This window comes from Rana temporaria, chromosome 1 (assembly GCF_905171775.1).
Source record: "Rana temporaria chromosome 1, aRanTem1.1, whole genome shotgun sequence".
In the NCBI taxonomy this organism is placed as follows: domain Eukaryota; kingdom Metazoa; phylum Chordata; class Amphibia; order Anura; family Ranidae; genus Rana; species Rana temporaria.
In genome coordinates, this window is record NC_053489.1 from 106,776,805 (window position 1) to 106,792,148 (window position 15,344).

General features: G+C 42.7%; 1 protein-coding gene across 2 annotated transcripts in view; it reads right to left on the reverse strand.

Moving 5' to 3' along the window:
- Positions 1-1,157: 1,157 nt before the first annotated feature.
- MARVELD2 (MARVEL domain containing 2) overlaps positions 1,158-15,344 on the reverse strand; it is a 38,638-nt gene continuing 24,451 nt past the window's right edge. For both annotated transcript variants that reach the window (XM_040341564.1, XM_040341568.1), the window contains exons 4-7: positions 9,209-9,360; positions 7,960-8,131; positions 5,364-5,414; positions 1,158-1,554 (exon numbers count right to left, since the gene is read on the reverse strand). In XM_040341564.1, the coding sequence (XP_040197498.1) occupies positions 1,435-1,554; positions 5,364-5,414; positions 7,960-8,131; positions 9,209-9,360 (495 nt within the window). In that variant the 3' untranslated portion in view covers positions 1,158-1,434. The remainder of the gene's footprint in view (positions 1,555-5,363; positions 5,415-7,959; positions 8,132-9,208; positions 9,361-15,344) is intronic.

Sequence of the window (15,344 nt, forward strand, 5' to 3'; positions counted from 1 at the left end):
AGATGCGCTACGCCCGCTCAAACATACGCCGCTGTCTGTGAATATGGCCCATAATGTTTAATGACTTTAACAGCTCTTTAGCTCACAGAATTTACCATTTTGTTTTAATTATATACTGCATGTATTTTTTCCTCCCTGACATTTGTCCTTAAAGCAACTATCACTTTATAAAAATAAAATAGAAATTCCAGAGGAGATGCCTGCACATTCCTGCAGCAGTTCTATTTTTTTCCCCCCACATAAAAAGAATAATATAGCATATACAATTGCAACACAAGTCATATTCTAATTGAATATTATTAAAAATTACCATTCCTTTTCAATCTGCAGCACTGTAATTCTCTGTAAAATGCAATATGGCTACCTGGGAGGTGATCTGTATACACAATGTGTACAGAATGACCCCCCCCCCCCCCCTCAGATATGCAATTTCCTGCTCGTGTGATTAGCTCACTGATGTTCCCAAAAGTCTGCAATACGAAATCACATCTAAAAAGGTATGCAGATCCTGCAATTTTCCTCATTAGAACCCTGCAGGTACAGCAGCTTGTTGAGAATTATGAAACCACTCCCATTAAACTCAGTTTTGCTCATGGGCACAGACAAACACACAGAGATTTCTTGAGAATAACAAAAGGTAGGAATCTGTAAAAACATTTGTCAAAATCCTTGTAATGTACATAGATCACCCAGAGCGGAATATTTTTTTCTCAACAAAAGTTACTTTTTAAATACGGAATAAGATTAAATAAATTGCAAAAGCAAAAGCAAAAATGTACTAAGAAACAAATAGATTTATTTATTTTTTGGTAATGCAGCTCTAAAACAATATATACAATCTGTCTTGGTACCAGAAAAATATTATTTTCTTAGAGTATCGGGGCCAATTTATTATAACAGGGGGGTTGACTTACTAAAACTGGAGCGTGCATAATCTGGTGCAGCTCTGCATAGAAACCAATCAGCTTCCAGATTTTCTTTTTTTTTTTTCTTGTCAAAGCTTAATTGAACAAGCTGAAGTTAGAAGATAATTGGCTACCATGCACAGCTGCACCAGATTTTACACTCCAGTTTTAGTAAATCAGCTCATGTGCGTTTCCCATAGCAAGTACTGGAAGGAAAGTAAAATCCGAAATGTTATTGGTTGCTGTGCGCAATTCTTTTTTTCAAATCCACCCTAATGTCCATGAAATGGGCAGCACATCCTAAATGTGACAGCATCTCCTTCAAGTATAACTAGCAAACCATTTAGGAAAGAAGCAACAAATCATATTGTTACACACAGGATATCCAGTATTTACCATTGGAGAGTATAGTATTTACAAAATATTCAATATAAAAACAAGCTGCAATATTTAAAAGGCATAAAGGGAATCGGGGTTTAAAGCGTATTAAGGCATTCACAAAAAAAAAAAAAAAGCTATTTGGTAAAAGTTAATTAAATCCATCATTCCAATTCATAACTTTATCATATTCCTGAATTCTCTGCTTGATGTGTGACAGCTTGTTCTTCAGGTACTCACATCGTTCCTTCTTCTCCAGAAATGTTGGGTCCTGTCACAAAAAACATGATGTCATTTATACTGAAACCAATCGCTCATTCTCCACAAAAAAACAAGTCCATAAGAGAAGCTATCACAACAGTATTTTCTAATGATGGATAAAAAAAAAAAAAAAAGTTACAGCTACTTCAGAGAGGACATGGAGCAAGACACAGTAGATGTACGGTTACATCAACCTTTAATCAAAAGCTTTCTACCTCTTAATCTGTGCTAGATTTAAATGGTAACTACACGAATCCAAAAAATTAAAGTAACACTTATGAATCAGAACACCTGGGATATTGATCTGGTCAGTTAAGTAGCAGAGGGGGAGGGGTGTATACAGAGGGGGTTGTTAATCAGTTTCAGCTGCTTTGCTGTTAATTGAAATTAACAACAGGTGCACTAGATGGGCAACAATGAGACAACCTCCAAAGCAGGAATGGTTTTTCAGGTGGAGGTGTCTGGCATTTTTTTCCCCCCTACTCATCATTTCTGACAGTTTTTCACTAGTTTTGTATTTGGCTAGGGTCAGTGTCACTACTGGTAGCACGAGGCGATTCTTGGACCCTATAGGGGTTGCACATGCAGTCCAACACCTCCAGGATGGCACATCAATACGTGTCATTCATTGCTAGAAGGTTTGCAGTCTCTCCCAGCACAGTCTCAAGAGCATGGAGGAGATTCCAGGAGACAGGCAATTACTCTAGGAGAGCTGGACAGAGCCGTAGAAGGTCCTTAACCCATCAGCAGGCCCCGTATCTGCTCCTTTGTGCAAGGAGGAACAGGATAAGCACTGCCAGAGCCCTACAAAATGACCTCCAGCAGGCCACTGGTGTGAATGTCTCTGACCAAACAATCAGAAACAGACTTCATGGGGGTGGCCTGAGGGCACGTCGTCCTCTAGTGCGCTCTGTGCTCACTGCCGGACACTGTGGAGCTCGATTGGCATTTTCCATTGAACACCAGAATTGGCAGGTCCGCCACTGGTGCCCCATGCTTTTCACAGATGAGAGCAGGTTTACCCTAAGCATATGTGACAGACGTGAAAGGGTCTGGATAAGCCACTGAGAACTTTATGCTGCCTGTAACATCGTTCAGCATGACCGGTTTTGGTGGTGGGTCAGTGATGGTCTGGGAGGCATATCCATGGAGGGACACACAGACCTCTACATGCTACACAAAAGGGAAACTCGAACTGCCATTAGGCATCAGGATGAAATCCTTGGACCCATTGTCAGACCCTATGCTGGTGAAGTGGGTCCTCGGTTCCTTCTGGTGCACGACAATGCCCGGCCTCATGTGGCGAGAGCATGCAGCCAGTTCCTGGAGGATGAAGAAATTGATAACAGGAATGGCTCACCTGACCTAAATCCAAAAGAACACCTCTGGGACATTATGTTTCGGTCCATCTGGTGCCGCCAGGTTGCACCTCAGTCTGTTTAGAAGCTCAGCAATGCTCTGGTCCAGATCTGTGAGGAAATACCCCAGGACACCATCCGTTGTCTCATTAGAAGCATGCCCTGATGTTGTTAGTTATGCATACAAGCACTTGGGGGGCATACAAACTACTGAGGACCATTTTGAGTTGTTGCAATGAAATTTCAGCAAAATGGACTAGCTTGCAATTTCTTCACTTTGATTTTCGGGGTGTCTTTGAATTCAGTCCTCTGTAGGTGGATAGTTTTTAATTCACATCAAATGATGTACCGTCCTTTCATTCCTAACACATTACCCATTCCATATCAGTATAGATATCCAGCATGAGATTATTGCTTGTTGAGATTTGATATGTTTTCAAAGTGTTCCTTTAATTTTTTTGAGCAGTGTATATTGGGAAACTTTCAGTGGAGGAGATGGTCACATGTAAATATTTGTGGAACATTTAGGGCTGCATCTCTAAGTGTTTGAAATAAAAAAGACAAAGTAGGGGTTCTTTGTCCTGCTGTGTTGTTGTGGAAAAAAAATATAGAAGACCAAGACATATATAGGTCAAAATTGACAACAGGCCAATCAGCCGTATGTGCCCACACACACACACACCTAAGTTGGATGCTTGTAGTTGCAGAAGGCTGCTGTAAGTAATCACGGGGCCCCATACAGCCTACCCTAACAGGGCCACCAGTTGAGGCTTTGTGGAAGTTGGGTGATGCAGCAGGACACTGACCCCAAACATCAAAGTTAATCCGCCACAGACTGGCTTCAGAAAAAGAAAATGCACCTTCTGGAGTAGCCCAATTTAGAGCCCAGACCTTAAAGTGTGAGTAAATTCCCATGCATAGTTTTTTACTTATAGGTACTGTAAATATTTTCTAAACCTGCACCGTTTAGGAGATATTTACTGTAGATGCAGCTGGTGACGTCACCGGCGCATGTACACTGAAGGAATGGCCACCTGGGACGTTCCTTCAGAGTCTTGTGCCGAAAACGGTGGCTCCCGTGCACATGCGCAGGAGTGACGTAATCGTGGTTCTGGCCACTCACACAGCCGGAGTCGGCAAACCCGGAAGAAAGACCAGGTAAAGATGGAAGTGCCTTCAGCGGGGACAGAGCGCCGCTGGAAGCGCTTTGTTCTAAGGTGAGTTTCACATAATGTGCTAGTATGCAATGCATACTAGCATATTATGACATTGCCTTGCAGGTTGCAAAAAAAAATAAACTGCTTTAACCCCACAGAGGTGCTTTAGAATGCCCCCGAGAGCCATTCACACCAGTCATCCTATAAACGTATCTGAGCTGAAGCAGATTTGTAAAGCGGAATGGTCAAAAATTCCTCCTAAACATTGTGCAGGTCTGATCCAGGCTTACCAAAAGCGCTTGCTTGAAGTCATTGCTGCTACATGAGGTTCGATCCGCTATTAAACGCCAAGGGTTCACTTACTATTTCCTCCAGCACTGTGAGTGTTTAATGGGTGTGTTCCATAAAGACACAGAAATTACAATTGTTTGCGTGTTATAAGCTTCAAGTGATTGTAAACCCTTTACAACCACTTTTACCTACAGGTAAGCCTAGATTAAGGCTTACCTAGGTGCTTAAAATATCTCTTAAACCTCCATGGTTTAGGAGATATTTACAAAAATGACGGGTACCGAAGTCCACTTCGCATGCACACTTTAACAACAGCGATTGTGCCTTTCCTAAAGGAGGCTGTGCTGTGACTGGCGGCTCCTGTGCGCATGAGTGACGTCATTGTGGCTCCGGCCAATCACAGTGCCGGAGCTATGCTACCCGGAAGTAACCCCCGGAGAGAGATGTCGGCCGCCCGAGTGGTGTACGAGGACGGCTGCGGGGGCTTCGATCTGAGGTGAGTATTGCATAATGAGCTAGTATGCTATGCATACTAACTCAATATACCTTTGCCTTGCAGGTGGTGTTTGTTTTTTTTTAAGTGGGTTTACTTCCTCTTTAAGCACATTGTGTTTGTCTACTGTTGTAAGTGAGATGAGGATCAGATCACATTTTATGACAAATTATTGCAGTTAACGCAAAGGGGTTCACATAGTTCTTCTTCCCATTGTATCTACATCCTCATTCAAGGTTTACTCGTTCAACCCATGGTTTGTAATGGATTGTTCCCTGATCAGTGAAATTATTGTATTGTCCTCTCACGGTTTTTATGGATTTGACGTATGCTCTGTACAAACAAAAAAAGAAAGAAAGAAAGAAAACAAACAAAAAGGACATAGGTGTGCTTTTAATTGTTCACCTGTGAGAGAAGCAGTTTGTTCCTACTTTGTATTACTGCAAAACATGTACTATATTTAAAACTATAGTAAATAAAACCTCTATAATATTTGTGAAATACAAAATAATATACTCACATTCTTTTTCTTTTGATATTCTTGCAAAACTTTTGCAATCCGCTGGTATTCCTGAAAAATACAGCAACACTTTTAAATTGGTGTCATATTTTACTTAAACTATAGTAAGCAGCAGATGTAATACAAAGTTGTATTTATTAACACAGAAGTACAGGCTAATCAACCTTCATGTATCCTGTATTTATATGTATTAAAAAAAGAAAAACACACACCTGAACTAAATTCAATCAGTGGGTGGCCATGTTGGCACAACTCTGCCCAACATCCTTCTATTGAAAAATGGAAGGAGTCGGGCAGAAAATGTATCCAATTAGATGCAGGCACTATTTGGGTATTTTGAAAGCTGGTGGTAGTCAGAATGCAATAGCCACATTGGGAGATTTTTGCATCTGTGCCGTTTAGAGCCGGTTCACACACAGGCGGCACGACTTTAGGGGCGACTCGGCAAGGCGATCTCAAGGCGACTTGAGAGGCAACTTGTAAAATGACTTCAGTATTGAAGTCAATGCAGGTCGCCCTGAGTCGCCCCCAAAGTCGTACAGGAACCTTTTTGTAAGTCGGAGCGACTTGCGTCGCTCCTATTAGAACGGTTCCATTGACTTTTGTGGACCGCAACTTGTCAGGCAGCTGAGTCGCCTGACAGGTCGCCCCAGTGTGAACCGGCTCTTTGCGTGGATGGAGAAATATGCATCTGTGTATGGCCAGCTTAAAGGTCCCCATAGATTACTCTAATTCAAGCCAATTTCTACTCAATCAGGCAAAATTGGAGCCATAGCTGGTCCTACAAGCACCACTTTAAAATCGACTGAGCCAGGTAAACAATTATTAGGGAATTGTGGAAAATTATTGGAGAATGGCGTGACTTTCTGTCTCTCACCGGCTGAACAACCAAAACTCTAGCCATCTATGTCCAGTTCATCTTTAAAAAAATAGGGGGGGGGGGGAAGAGCAGGCAGACGCTGAACATCTTACACCCCAAGGCCCCTTTCCCACGGGCTGTCCAATCAGGTCTGCCTGTCAGTTTTTTAGGTGGACCTGATAAAAATGGGTGCAGCATGTTCAGAAAGGTGAACTTATCTTTTAACTGTTCAGTCCTCTGGCAATCTACAGATTACAGATCAGTGGCATAATCACTAGGAACCACTGGGGTTGATTTACTAAAACTGGATGGAAAGTGCAAACTCTAGTGCAGCTGTGCATGGTAACCAATCAGCTTCTAACTTCAGCTTGTTCAATTATTAAAACCAGGAAGCCGATTGGTTTCTATGCAGAGCATACTAGATACATACATTATGTGGCACTTACCTAAAATCGAGGCCCTCAAAGTGCTCCTCGTTCCCCTCCGCCGCCATGTCCCCTCAGAGCTTCTTCCGGGTATCGCCGCTCTGGCGCTGTGACGGCCCGGCATAATCCCATTCATAAAGCCGGGAAAAAGGGGAAGCTGCCCAGGGCCCCATCATTGTTGGGGGCCCAAAGCAGCTGCCCCTGAAGCCTGTGCTGCCTTAGAATAGTTCTCCCGTGTAGCGGTCACAAACACAGCTGTGCCGTCCTCCCTGTTTCCTCTTCCGGCCGGCCGAGTTTACACAAGCGGCTACACTAACAGGAGAGGAGAGCAGCTGCGGGCTTTGTGTGTAAGAGCAGACTCGTCCTGCTTCTCCCTCTTTCAGGAGCTGCAGGATCGTGGCTGTGACAGGGAGTGAGGCAGAGCGGTTGTCCGTGCTCCCCTGTCCCGTCACCCCCACTCTCAGACCTCTATAGCACAGCACAGAACAGAGCGAAGTGTTCTGGCTGTTTGCTACAGATCTGAGACTGCACTGTGTGTTGGAAAAAGAACGCACACACATAACAGAAGGTGCAGCGTCGTGGTGAGGATGAGAATTGTGAACTGAGGAGGGGGGTTGGAGGAGGAATTGGTGAAGAGGAGGTGAGAACTCTTTAAAGGGAGGCTGACAATGGTGGCTGTGGACAGACTGGGGGGGGGGGGTATACAGAGGTGGCTGCATATGGAGAATACAGAGGTGGCTGTGGACAGAGGGGGGTACAGAGGTGGCTGTGGACAGGGGGGTTACAGAGTGTGTGTATGTTTTTTTGGGCTGTTGGTGTGAAGAGCACAATTGCATGGGGGGGGGGGGGGGGGGGGCAGGAAAATGCTTGCCCAGGGCCCAAACAATATTAAAGATGGCCCTGAGCATTACGGGCGTTTTATTTTAGCAAAAATATAATTTGATATTTTCAGAGGCGAGGGGGGCCCTGTCAGGTAAGCTGTATGGGGCCTGTGATTTCCATCAGCAGCCCTGTCCTTCCTTATACTTTATCATCATATCTGTCTGCATACAAGATGAAATATGAAGTCAGGTTCACAATTGGAAGTGCCTGCAATGGCCGATTAAAGGATAAGTTCACCTGTAGTGCCCATATTTAGGGTGTAACATGTAATATGTTACTAAATCACCTGCAGCCACGCCAACCCTACATTGTGACAGAGGGTAAGGGATCTTCTCCCCGCACACGCTGTAACATTTCAAATACAGCTCAGTAGTGATGGCTCCGTGATATAAACAGGAGGTATAGAGACTAGTAGATAGTAGATACTTACATGCTCATTCTCTGTGTTCCTAGGTAATTTGCTCATAACAGCATCCAGTTCACTAAATTTCTTTAAGACAGCCTGGACTTCAGCCGACAGTTCTTTGTACTCAGAGTACTGGTCATTAAAAACCGCCTTATAACGATCTCGCTCATCATCCGAGTTTATTGCCTGGTATTTTCTGTAATGAATATATATATTTTTTACTATAAAGATAAGTTGTAGGACATTTTAAATTAATATTTTATATATTTAAAAATCTTGTCCACATCTAATAGAATATGCAGTAAAACATATCAATATTATAAAGAAACTGAGGCCATGATATCAGGGTGAAACACAATTTGCCCACTCTGCATCAATACACAGATAACAAATACTGGAAAAAAGGGTCCTATAGCACCCAAGGTTATGATGCCAAAGTGTGTCTCTTCCTCCAAGATGAGTAGCGCAGCACAAGTAAATTAAGAACCAGAGATATTGCTATGGGAGACTCCAATAATGCCATCATGGAAATAAAATGCTTAATAAATATGAATTTGACAATTCTGGTACTTACCTAGAATATGGGGGTGTAAAATGTATATTTTTCATTTAATAATGCAACAAATAATCAATTTGTAAAATGTTGTACTTTTTTTTTTTTTTTTTTAAAGCGACATCGGCAGCCGAAGCCGATGTAGCTCGGCTTTCAGGCTTCCCCCGCCGCCATCCTCGGTGAGGGAGTCGGGAAGTGAAGCGCTGCGGCTTCACTGCCCAATTCCCTACTGCGCATGCGCGAATCGCGCTGCGCCCTTCCCACTGGTCCCTGTTGTGTTCTGGGAGCTGAGTGTTTCCCAGAACACAACGGGGGGGGGCGACGGGGAGGTGACGTGGAGGGGTCGGACTCCCGTGGGAGTCTATACCAGGAAGTGGTGCAAATACCTGTTTTATACAGGTATCTGCACCCCCTCCCCCCTGAAAGGTGTTAAATGTGACACCGGAGGGGGGGAGGGTTCCGAAAAACGGAGATTCACTTTTGGGTGAACCTCCGCTTTAAAGTCACTTGCACTGGAATAAGCAGGCAGCAAGAAAAGTCAGAGTAACTGGTTGCTTTGTCCTTCATTGGATCATTTAAGGTCACAGGGCACTCACATGGTTTTCCCCTCTACATGTACACTTACATTTCACACTGTTAGAGGACAGCACATGCAAATAAATAAAAGATGTCAGGCACATACAAACTGGGTATGCAAACATGGCTTTCATCAATACTTACGGCACATAATCCGGCATGACAATGGGCTTTGGTATATGTCCTGCTGGAATATATCCGCTAATCAGCTCAGGCCGCATATCACCAACTTTATTAGCTCGTTGCTGCATTGGGCCATCCAGTACCATATGGTCATTACCCGAAGACACATTGTGCTAAAATAAAAGGGGGGGGGGGAAACACCATTAGATGCTAAAACACACACTGATGTAGGTGATCAATGGGCCTTTAAATCACACTTGGATTTTGCGATTAGCAGCAAAACGGAATTCAAGCTTCTTTCACTTCTTGGAAACTCCAGTAACAAGATCGGATTTAGCTGGCTACAATAGATTCGGTCTATGCAACCACAAAGGCTAGCTACACATGAGAACCTAGTGATATATGTAATAATGCAAACATAGAAGTGACAGTGCACAATTAAATATACATTAATCAAATTGCCTGCAAAATGGTGAGACAACATAAACATATTGAGAACCTAAATGTCCATTAAACTGCGTGAAGAGACACTTAGGCGAGTCCAAAGTGAAAAAAAATAATTTTTCAAATGGTGCAAGATAGGTGGGTATGACGATGATCCCCCAACACAACACAGAAAGAAAACCCCGATGTGGCTCATCCATAGTCGTTTCCTTCATGTCGCAAAAGCATTTGAGTTCCCCAATTTGTAGCAGAACTTGATGTTGCACTGTGACCTTACCTCTCACACTGAGGTGTACGTTTAATAAACCGTGATAAGCCGAGATCATGATGATCACGGCTTATCACAGAGCATTGCCGGTTTAATAAACTGAGATAAGGAGCAGAGAACATGTTCTTCACTTCTCATCACAGCACATGGCTGTTTTGTCACAAATGGCCAGTTTAATAAACCGAGATTTGAAGATTTCACAGCTCTTCCACTGAAATATCTCCCTTCCAGATTCACCAGCTCAGAGGTGGAGAATCTGGGAGAGAAGCTGGTGTGATAGGAGGAAGAAGGCTTATTTCTTCCTAATATCAGCACCAGTGGGTTAAAAATGAATATTAACAACATAAAATATATATATATATATATATATATATATATATATATATATATATATATATATATATATATATATATATATATATATATATATATACACACACACATATATACACATATATACACACACACATACATATACACACACACACACACACACACACACACGTGTGTGTGTGCATACACACACCCATGTGTATATATACAGTGAGGAAAATAAGTATTTGAACACCCTGCTATTTTGCAAGTTCTCCCACTTGGAAATCATGGAGGGGTCTGAAATTGTCATCGTAGGTGCATGTCCACTGTGAGAGACATAATCAAAAAAAAAAATCCAGAAATCACAATTTATGATTTTTTAACCATTTATTTGTATGATACAGCTGCAAATAAGTATTTGAACACCTGTCTATCAGCTAGAATTCTGACCCTCAAAGACCTGTTAGTCTGCCTTTAAAATGTCCACCTCCACTCCATTTATTATCCTAAATTAGATGCACCTGTTTGAGGTCATTAGCTGCATAAAGACACCTGTCCACCCCATACAATCAGTAAGAATCCAACTACTAACATGGCCAAGACCAAAGAGCTGTCCAAAGACACTAGAGACAAAATTGTACACCTCCACAAGGCTGGAAAGGGCTACGGGGAAATTGCCAAGCAGCTTGGTGAAAAAAGGTCCACTGTTGGAGCAATCATTAGAAAAGGGAAGAAGCTAAACATGACTGTCAATCTCCCTCGGACTGGGGCTCCATGCAAAATCTCACCTCGTGGGGTCTCAATGATCCTAAGAAAGGTGAGAAATCAGCCCAGGACTACACGGGAGGAGCTGGTCAATGACCTGAAAAGAGCTGGGACCACCGTTTCCAAGGTTACTGTTGGTAATACACTAAGACGTCATGGTTTGAAATCATGCATGGCACGGAAGGTTCCCCTGCTTAAACCAGCACATGTCAAGGCCCGTCTTAAGTTTGCCAATGACCATTTGGATGATCCAGAGGAGTCATGGGAGAAAGTCATGTGGTCAGATGAGACCAAAATAGAACTTTTTGGTCATAATTCCACTAACCGTGTTTGGAGGAAGAAGAATGATGAGTACCATCCCAAGAACACCATCCCTACTGTGAAGCATGGGGGTGGTAGCATCATGCTTTGGGGGTGTTTTTCTGCACATGGGACAGGGCGACTGTACTGTATTAAGGAGAGGATGACCGGGGCCATGTATTGCGAGATTTTGGGCAACAACCTCCTTCCCTCAGTTAGAGCTTTGAAGATGGGTCGAGGCTGGGTCTTCCAACATGACAATGACCCGAAGCACACAGCCAGGATAACCAAGGAGTGGCTCTGTAAGAAGCATATCAAGGTTCTGGCGTGGCCTAGCCAGTCTCCAGACCTAAACCCAATAGAGAATCTTTGGAGGGAGCTCAAACTCCGTGTTTCTCAGCGACAGCCCAGAAACCTGACTGATCTAGAGAAGATCTGTGTGGAGGAGTGGGCCAAAATCCCTCCTCCAGTGTGTGCAAACCTGGTGAAAAACTACAAGAAACGTTTGACCTCTGTAATTGCAAACAAAGGCTACTGTACCAAATATTAACATTGATTTTCTCAGGTGTTCAAATACTTATTTGCAGCTGTATCATACAAATAGTTAAAAAAAATCATACATTGTGATTTCTGGATTTTTTTTTTTTTTTTTGATTATGTCTCTCACAGTGGACATGCACCTACGATGACAATTTCAGACCCCTCCATGATTTCCAACTGGGAGAACTTGCAAAATAGCAGGGTGTTCAAATACTTATTTTCCTCACTGTACATACACAGGATAGATATAGATTATATATATAATTACATGTCTGAAAACATGTAATTACATGTTCTTTTAAAAACTTTAGTTTCACTTTTTGAACCCCGCTGGAACGGTAATCTCACAATATCTCACGAGATTACAGGCAGCCCACCCACTTTTACACAGATCTCACCCGTTTTCAGAGGAAAAACTTCTCCTTTGTTCTCCCCCTGAGAACTGAACAAAGAAAAAACTTCACAGTTTATTAAACGGACACCTGACTACGTTCAACTGTCTGCATTGGGTTTACCCCGACGGTCAAGTGTACTCCACAATAGGTGGCGCTTCTTGAAGTCTCTCTGGATAGCCAAGTGCATGCACACACACAAGGGCCTCTAATATTTTTTTTGTTAAAATGCCATGCTTTGCAGCAATGGCAGAAATGTTACCCTCATTAAACAAGACAAGGCATTCAAGTGAATAGAGCTGCCCTGCAAGTGCCTCGCAGTGCATGAATATGGGGTTAGAGCAGGCAATAGGTCTCCTTACTGCCTGTCAAATGTTTTCTGAAGAGCAATCTAAATGCTGACTGCTCTTTAGAGAGAAAAGCACATGTGAACAAGCATGTGGAACGGGCAAATATTACAACCAATCCCCCTGCAGCGCTGCAGAGGGATCCACAAGAGTCACAAGGCAGTTCTCCTGCTAGACAGATGCCCAGGCCCCCCTTTTGAAGTGATGGGGCTCGGGTCCAGTACAAGAGGACCGATTGAACTGCCTTATCAGCGGCCCTACACCTCGTATGCTACATACAGGAAGCAACGTCTCTTCAGGCAGGTGCTTCAGTGGATTCTGCTTGAGACTAAATAAAGAGCATCGCTTTCTCCGGCACCCCAGCCACTCAGGAGAACCACTGATTTTTTTTTCAATGAACACAAGGCTCCCTCTAATTGGCCAAACTGGAGAGGTGGGTAAATGACATCACAATCTCCACCTCCGCCAATTGGTGATTTTTATTTTTGTTTTATTTTTCCTTTTAAAAAGTACATAGTGGGGAAGTCGCTGTAGCATGCACCAGAAAAGCATGCCACTTCCTGCATGTAGCATAGGCTACAAAAGTAGAATTACAGATTGACCATTGGCCACAAGAAAGGAAGCATCTGCATAAATTCATTTTAGCCAAGCTGGCATAAAGTAATGGTAGAAAGTAATCTCATTCCTGGAGTCCTTCTTTAAATCTCTATAAAGCTGCCCATAAAGGAGTCATTTGTATTATCCATTCAACCAGAGGGCTGAACAAAACCAAAAAAAAAAAAAAAAATTAATAATAATAATAATATTATTATTATTATTATTATTATTATTATTATTATTATTATTATTATTATTAGGAAGGAAGAAGGACCCAATTCCCCCATTCACACACTTGATGTGGATAGGGAATCCTTCCCACTGAGTCTTTGTATTGTGACAGTGGGGAGACATCCCTGCTGTCAGTAAACAGTGACTTCTCTACAATAGATCGACTTCTCTACAACCTCCCTACCCATACATGGATGGAAATTCAGCCGATCCCTGCTGAACTTTGACCCATGTATAGCTGGCTTAAAAGGGATAGCAATAAAAACCCAACAGTACTTCTCATTTTTCCCTATTCTATCCAAAATTAAATAAAAAGTTCTAAGCTTGACGAGCATTTTAATTTTATCTTGTCATTTCAATATCAATTAGCTTTTTACATTTTTTATCTTCCTAGACCATGGGTCTTCAAACTATGGCCCTCCAGTTGTTCAGGAACTACAATTCCCATCATGCCTAGTCATGTCTGCGGATGTCAGATTTTTACAATGCCTCATGGGACGTGTAGTTCCGCAACAGCTGGAGGGCCGTAGTTTGAGGATCCCTGTAACCTAGACTGACTGAAGCAAAAAAAAAAAAAAAAAAACAGATCTCTCTCCTTAAATCACAACCATTGAAAAGACTTCCCTGTCTTTTGAACAACTGTAATCTCCCGGTGTGATTACACATACACAATTGGTGCAGGTTGATGTGACAGAACCCTGCCCTTTTTTACAACCAATATGAAATAAGTGCTTAGGAACCGTAGAAGTATTTGTGCGCTAGTGAAAAGTCAGTATCACCTAGTTGGCTCATATATGCTAAATTGTCACAAGCAAATCATCGTATACATCATCTGTATATACTGGATTCAGCAGTCGCCTAACATAAAAGCCAACTAATCAGCAGGTGACTGCAGAATGAGCACTCTACAAGAAGGAACCCGTCTAGCACTGACTAGGTTACATTCCTACAAGCCTATCTCCCCCTTGCACTGATGTGCCGCACATTCCTGGGAGCAATTACCATTCTCATGTTCCAGGGACATACAATCCAGACTAAAAGCGGCAAGATTGTTCACTGGTCATTAGCGTCTTTGTAGGACATCCCCCGTGATACAGCTCAGTGCATATTCAGGTTCTGACACACTAAAAATCACCTATACGTGACACCAGCCACTTACATGACGCATATAAAGGCTTGGAGATTTTATTTGAACATTAGATTTGAAGTAAAAAAGTAGCAGTATTATTCTAAATTATATGTATATTGACATGCATAACATTTTCTGATTAAATCAGTATCATTCAAGGACATCTATTGCAAATTGTTTTAGCACAGTACTGAACGCGAGTGGTTTGTTTGTTTACTAAAGCGGAGTTCCACCCAAAAATTTCATTTCCACTCCAAGTGCAGGTGACCCCCTGACATGCCACATTTTTTTTGGGGGGGAAGCGTAAACCCTCTTTTTGGAGGGTTTCAGCTTCCACTTCCTCCCTGCTGGGCACCGCGGCACCTCTCCCTCTCTGCAATCATCTGGAACACGTCATAGGTTCCAGATGATTGCTCGGCCAATCGCAGTGTGTGCCCAGCTGCGAAGCCACAGCCGGGCGCCCACTGTAGTGATACCAGCACCGCAGCGAGGAGGGGGAGACGAGCAGGGCTTTATTCCCCCGCATCACTGGACCCTGGGACAGGTGAGTGTCCGATTATTAAAAGTTATCAGCTGCAGTATTTGTAGCTGCTGACTTTAAATATTTTTATTTGTTTAGTAGGAACTCCGCTTTATGAAGGTAATGCAAACAGGGGCACCAAAAAAAAAAAAAAAAAGGCTTGCTCCCCTGTGCAATGACAGGCTATGCCCAAATCCCATCAGGCTGGTAGGTTTATTGTTATTACCTGCACACATAAGCCTCATACCTAAGATTTTTAAGAAAGTAAAAAGTGAGGTTTTGGCTTTCTTAGGAGAATATCCGTGTACA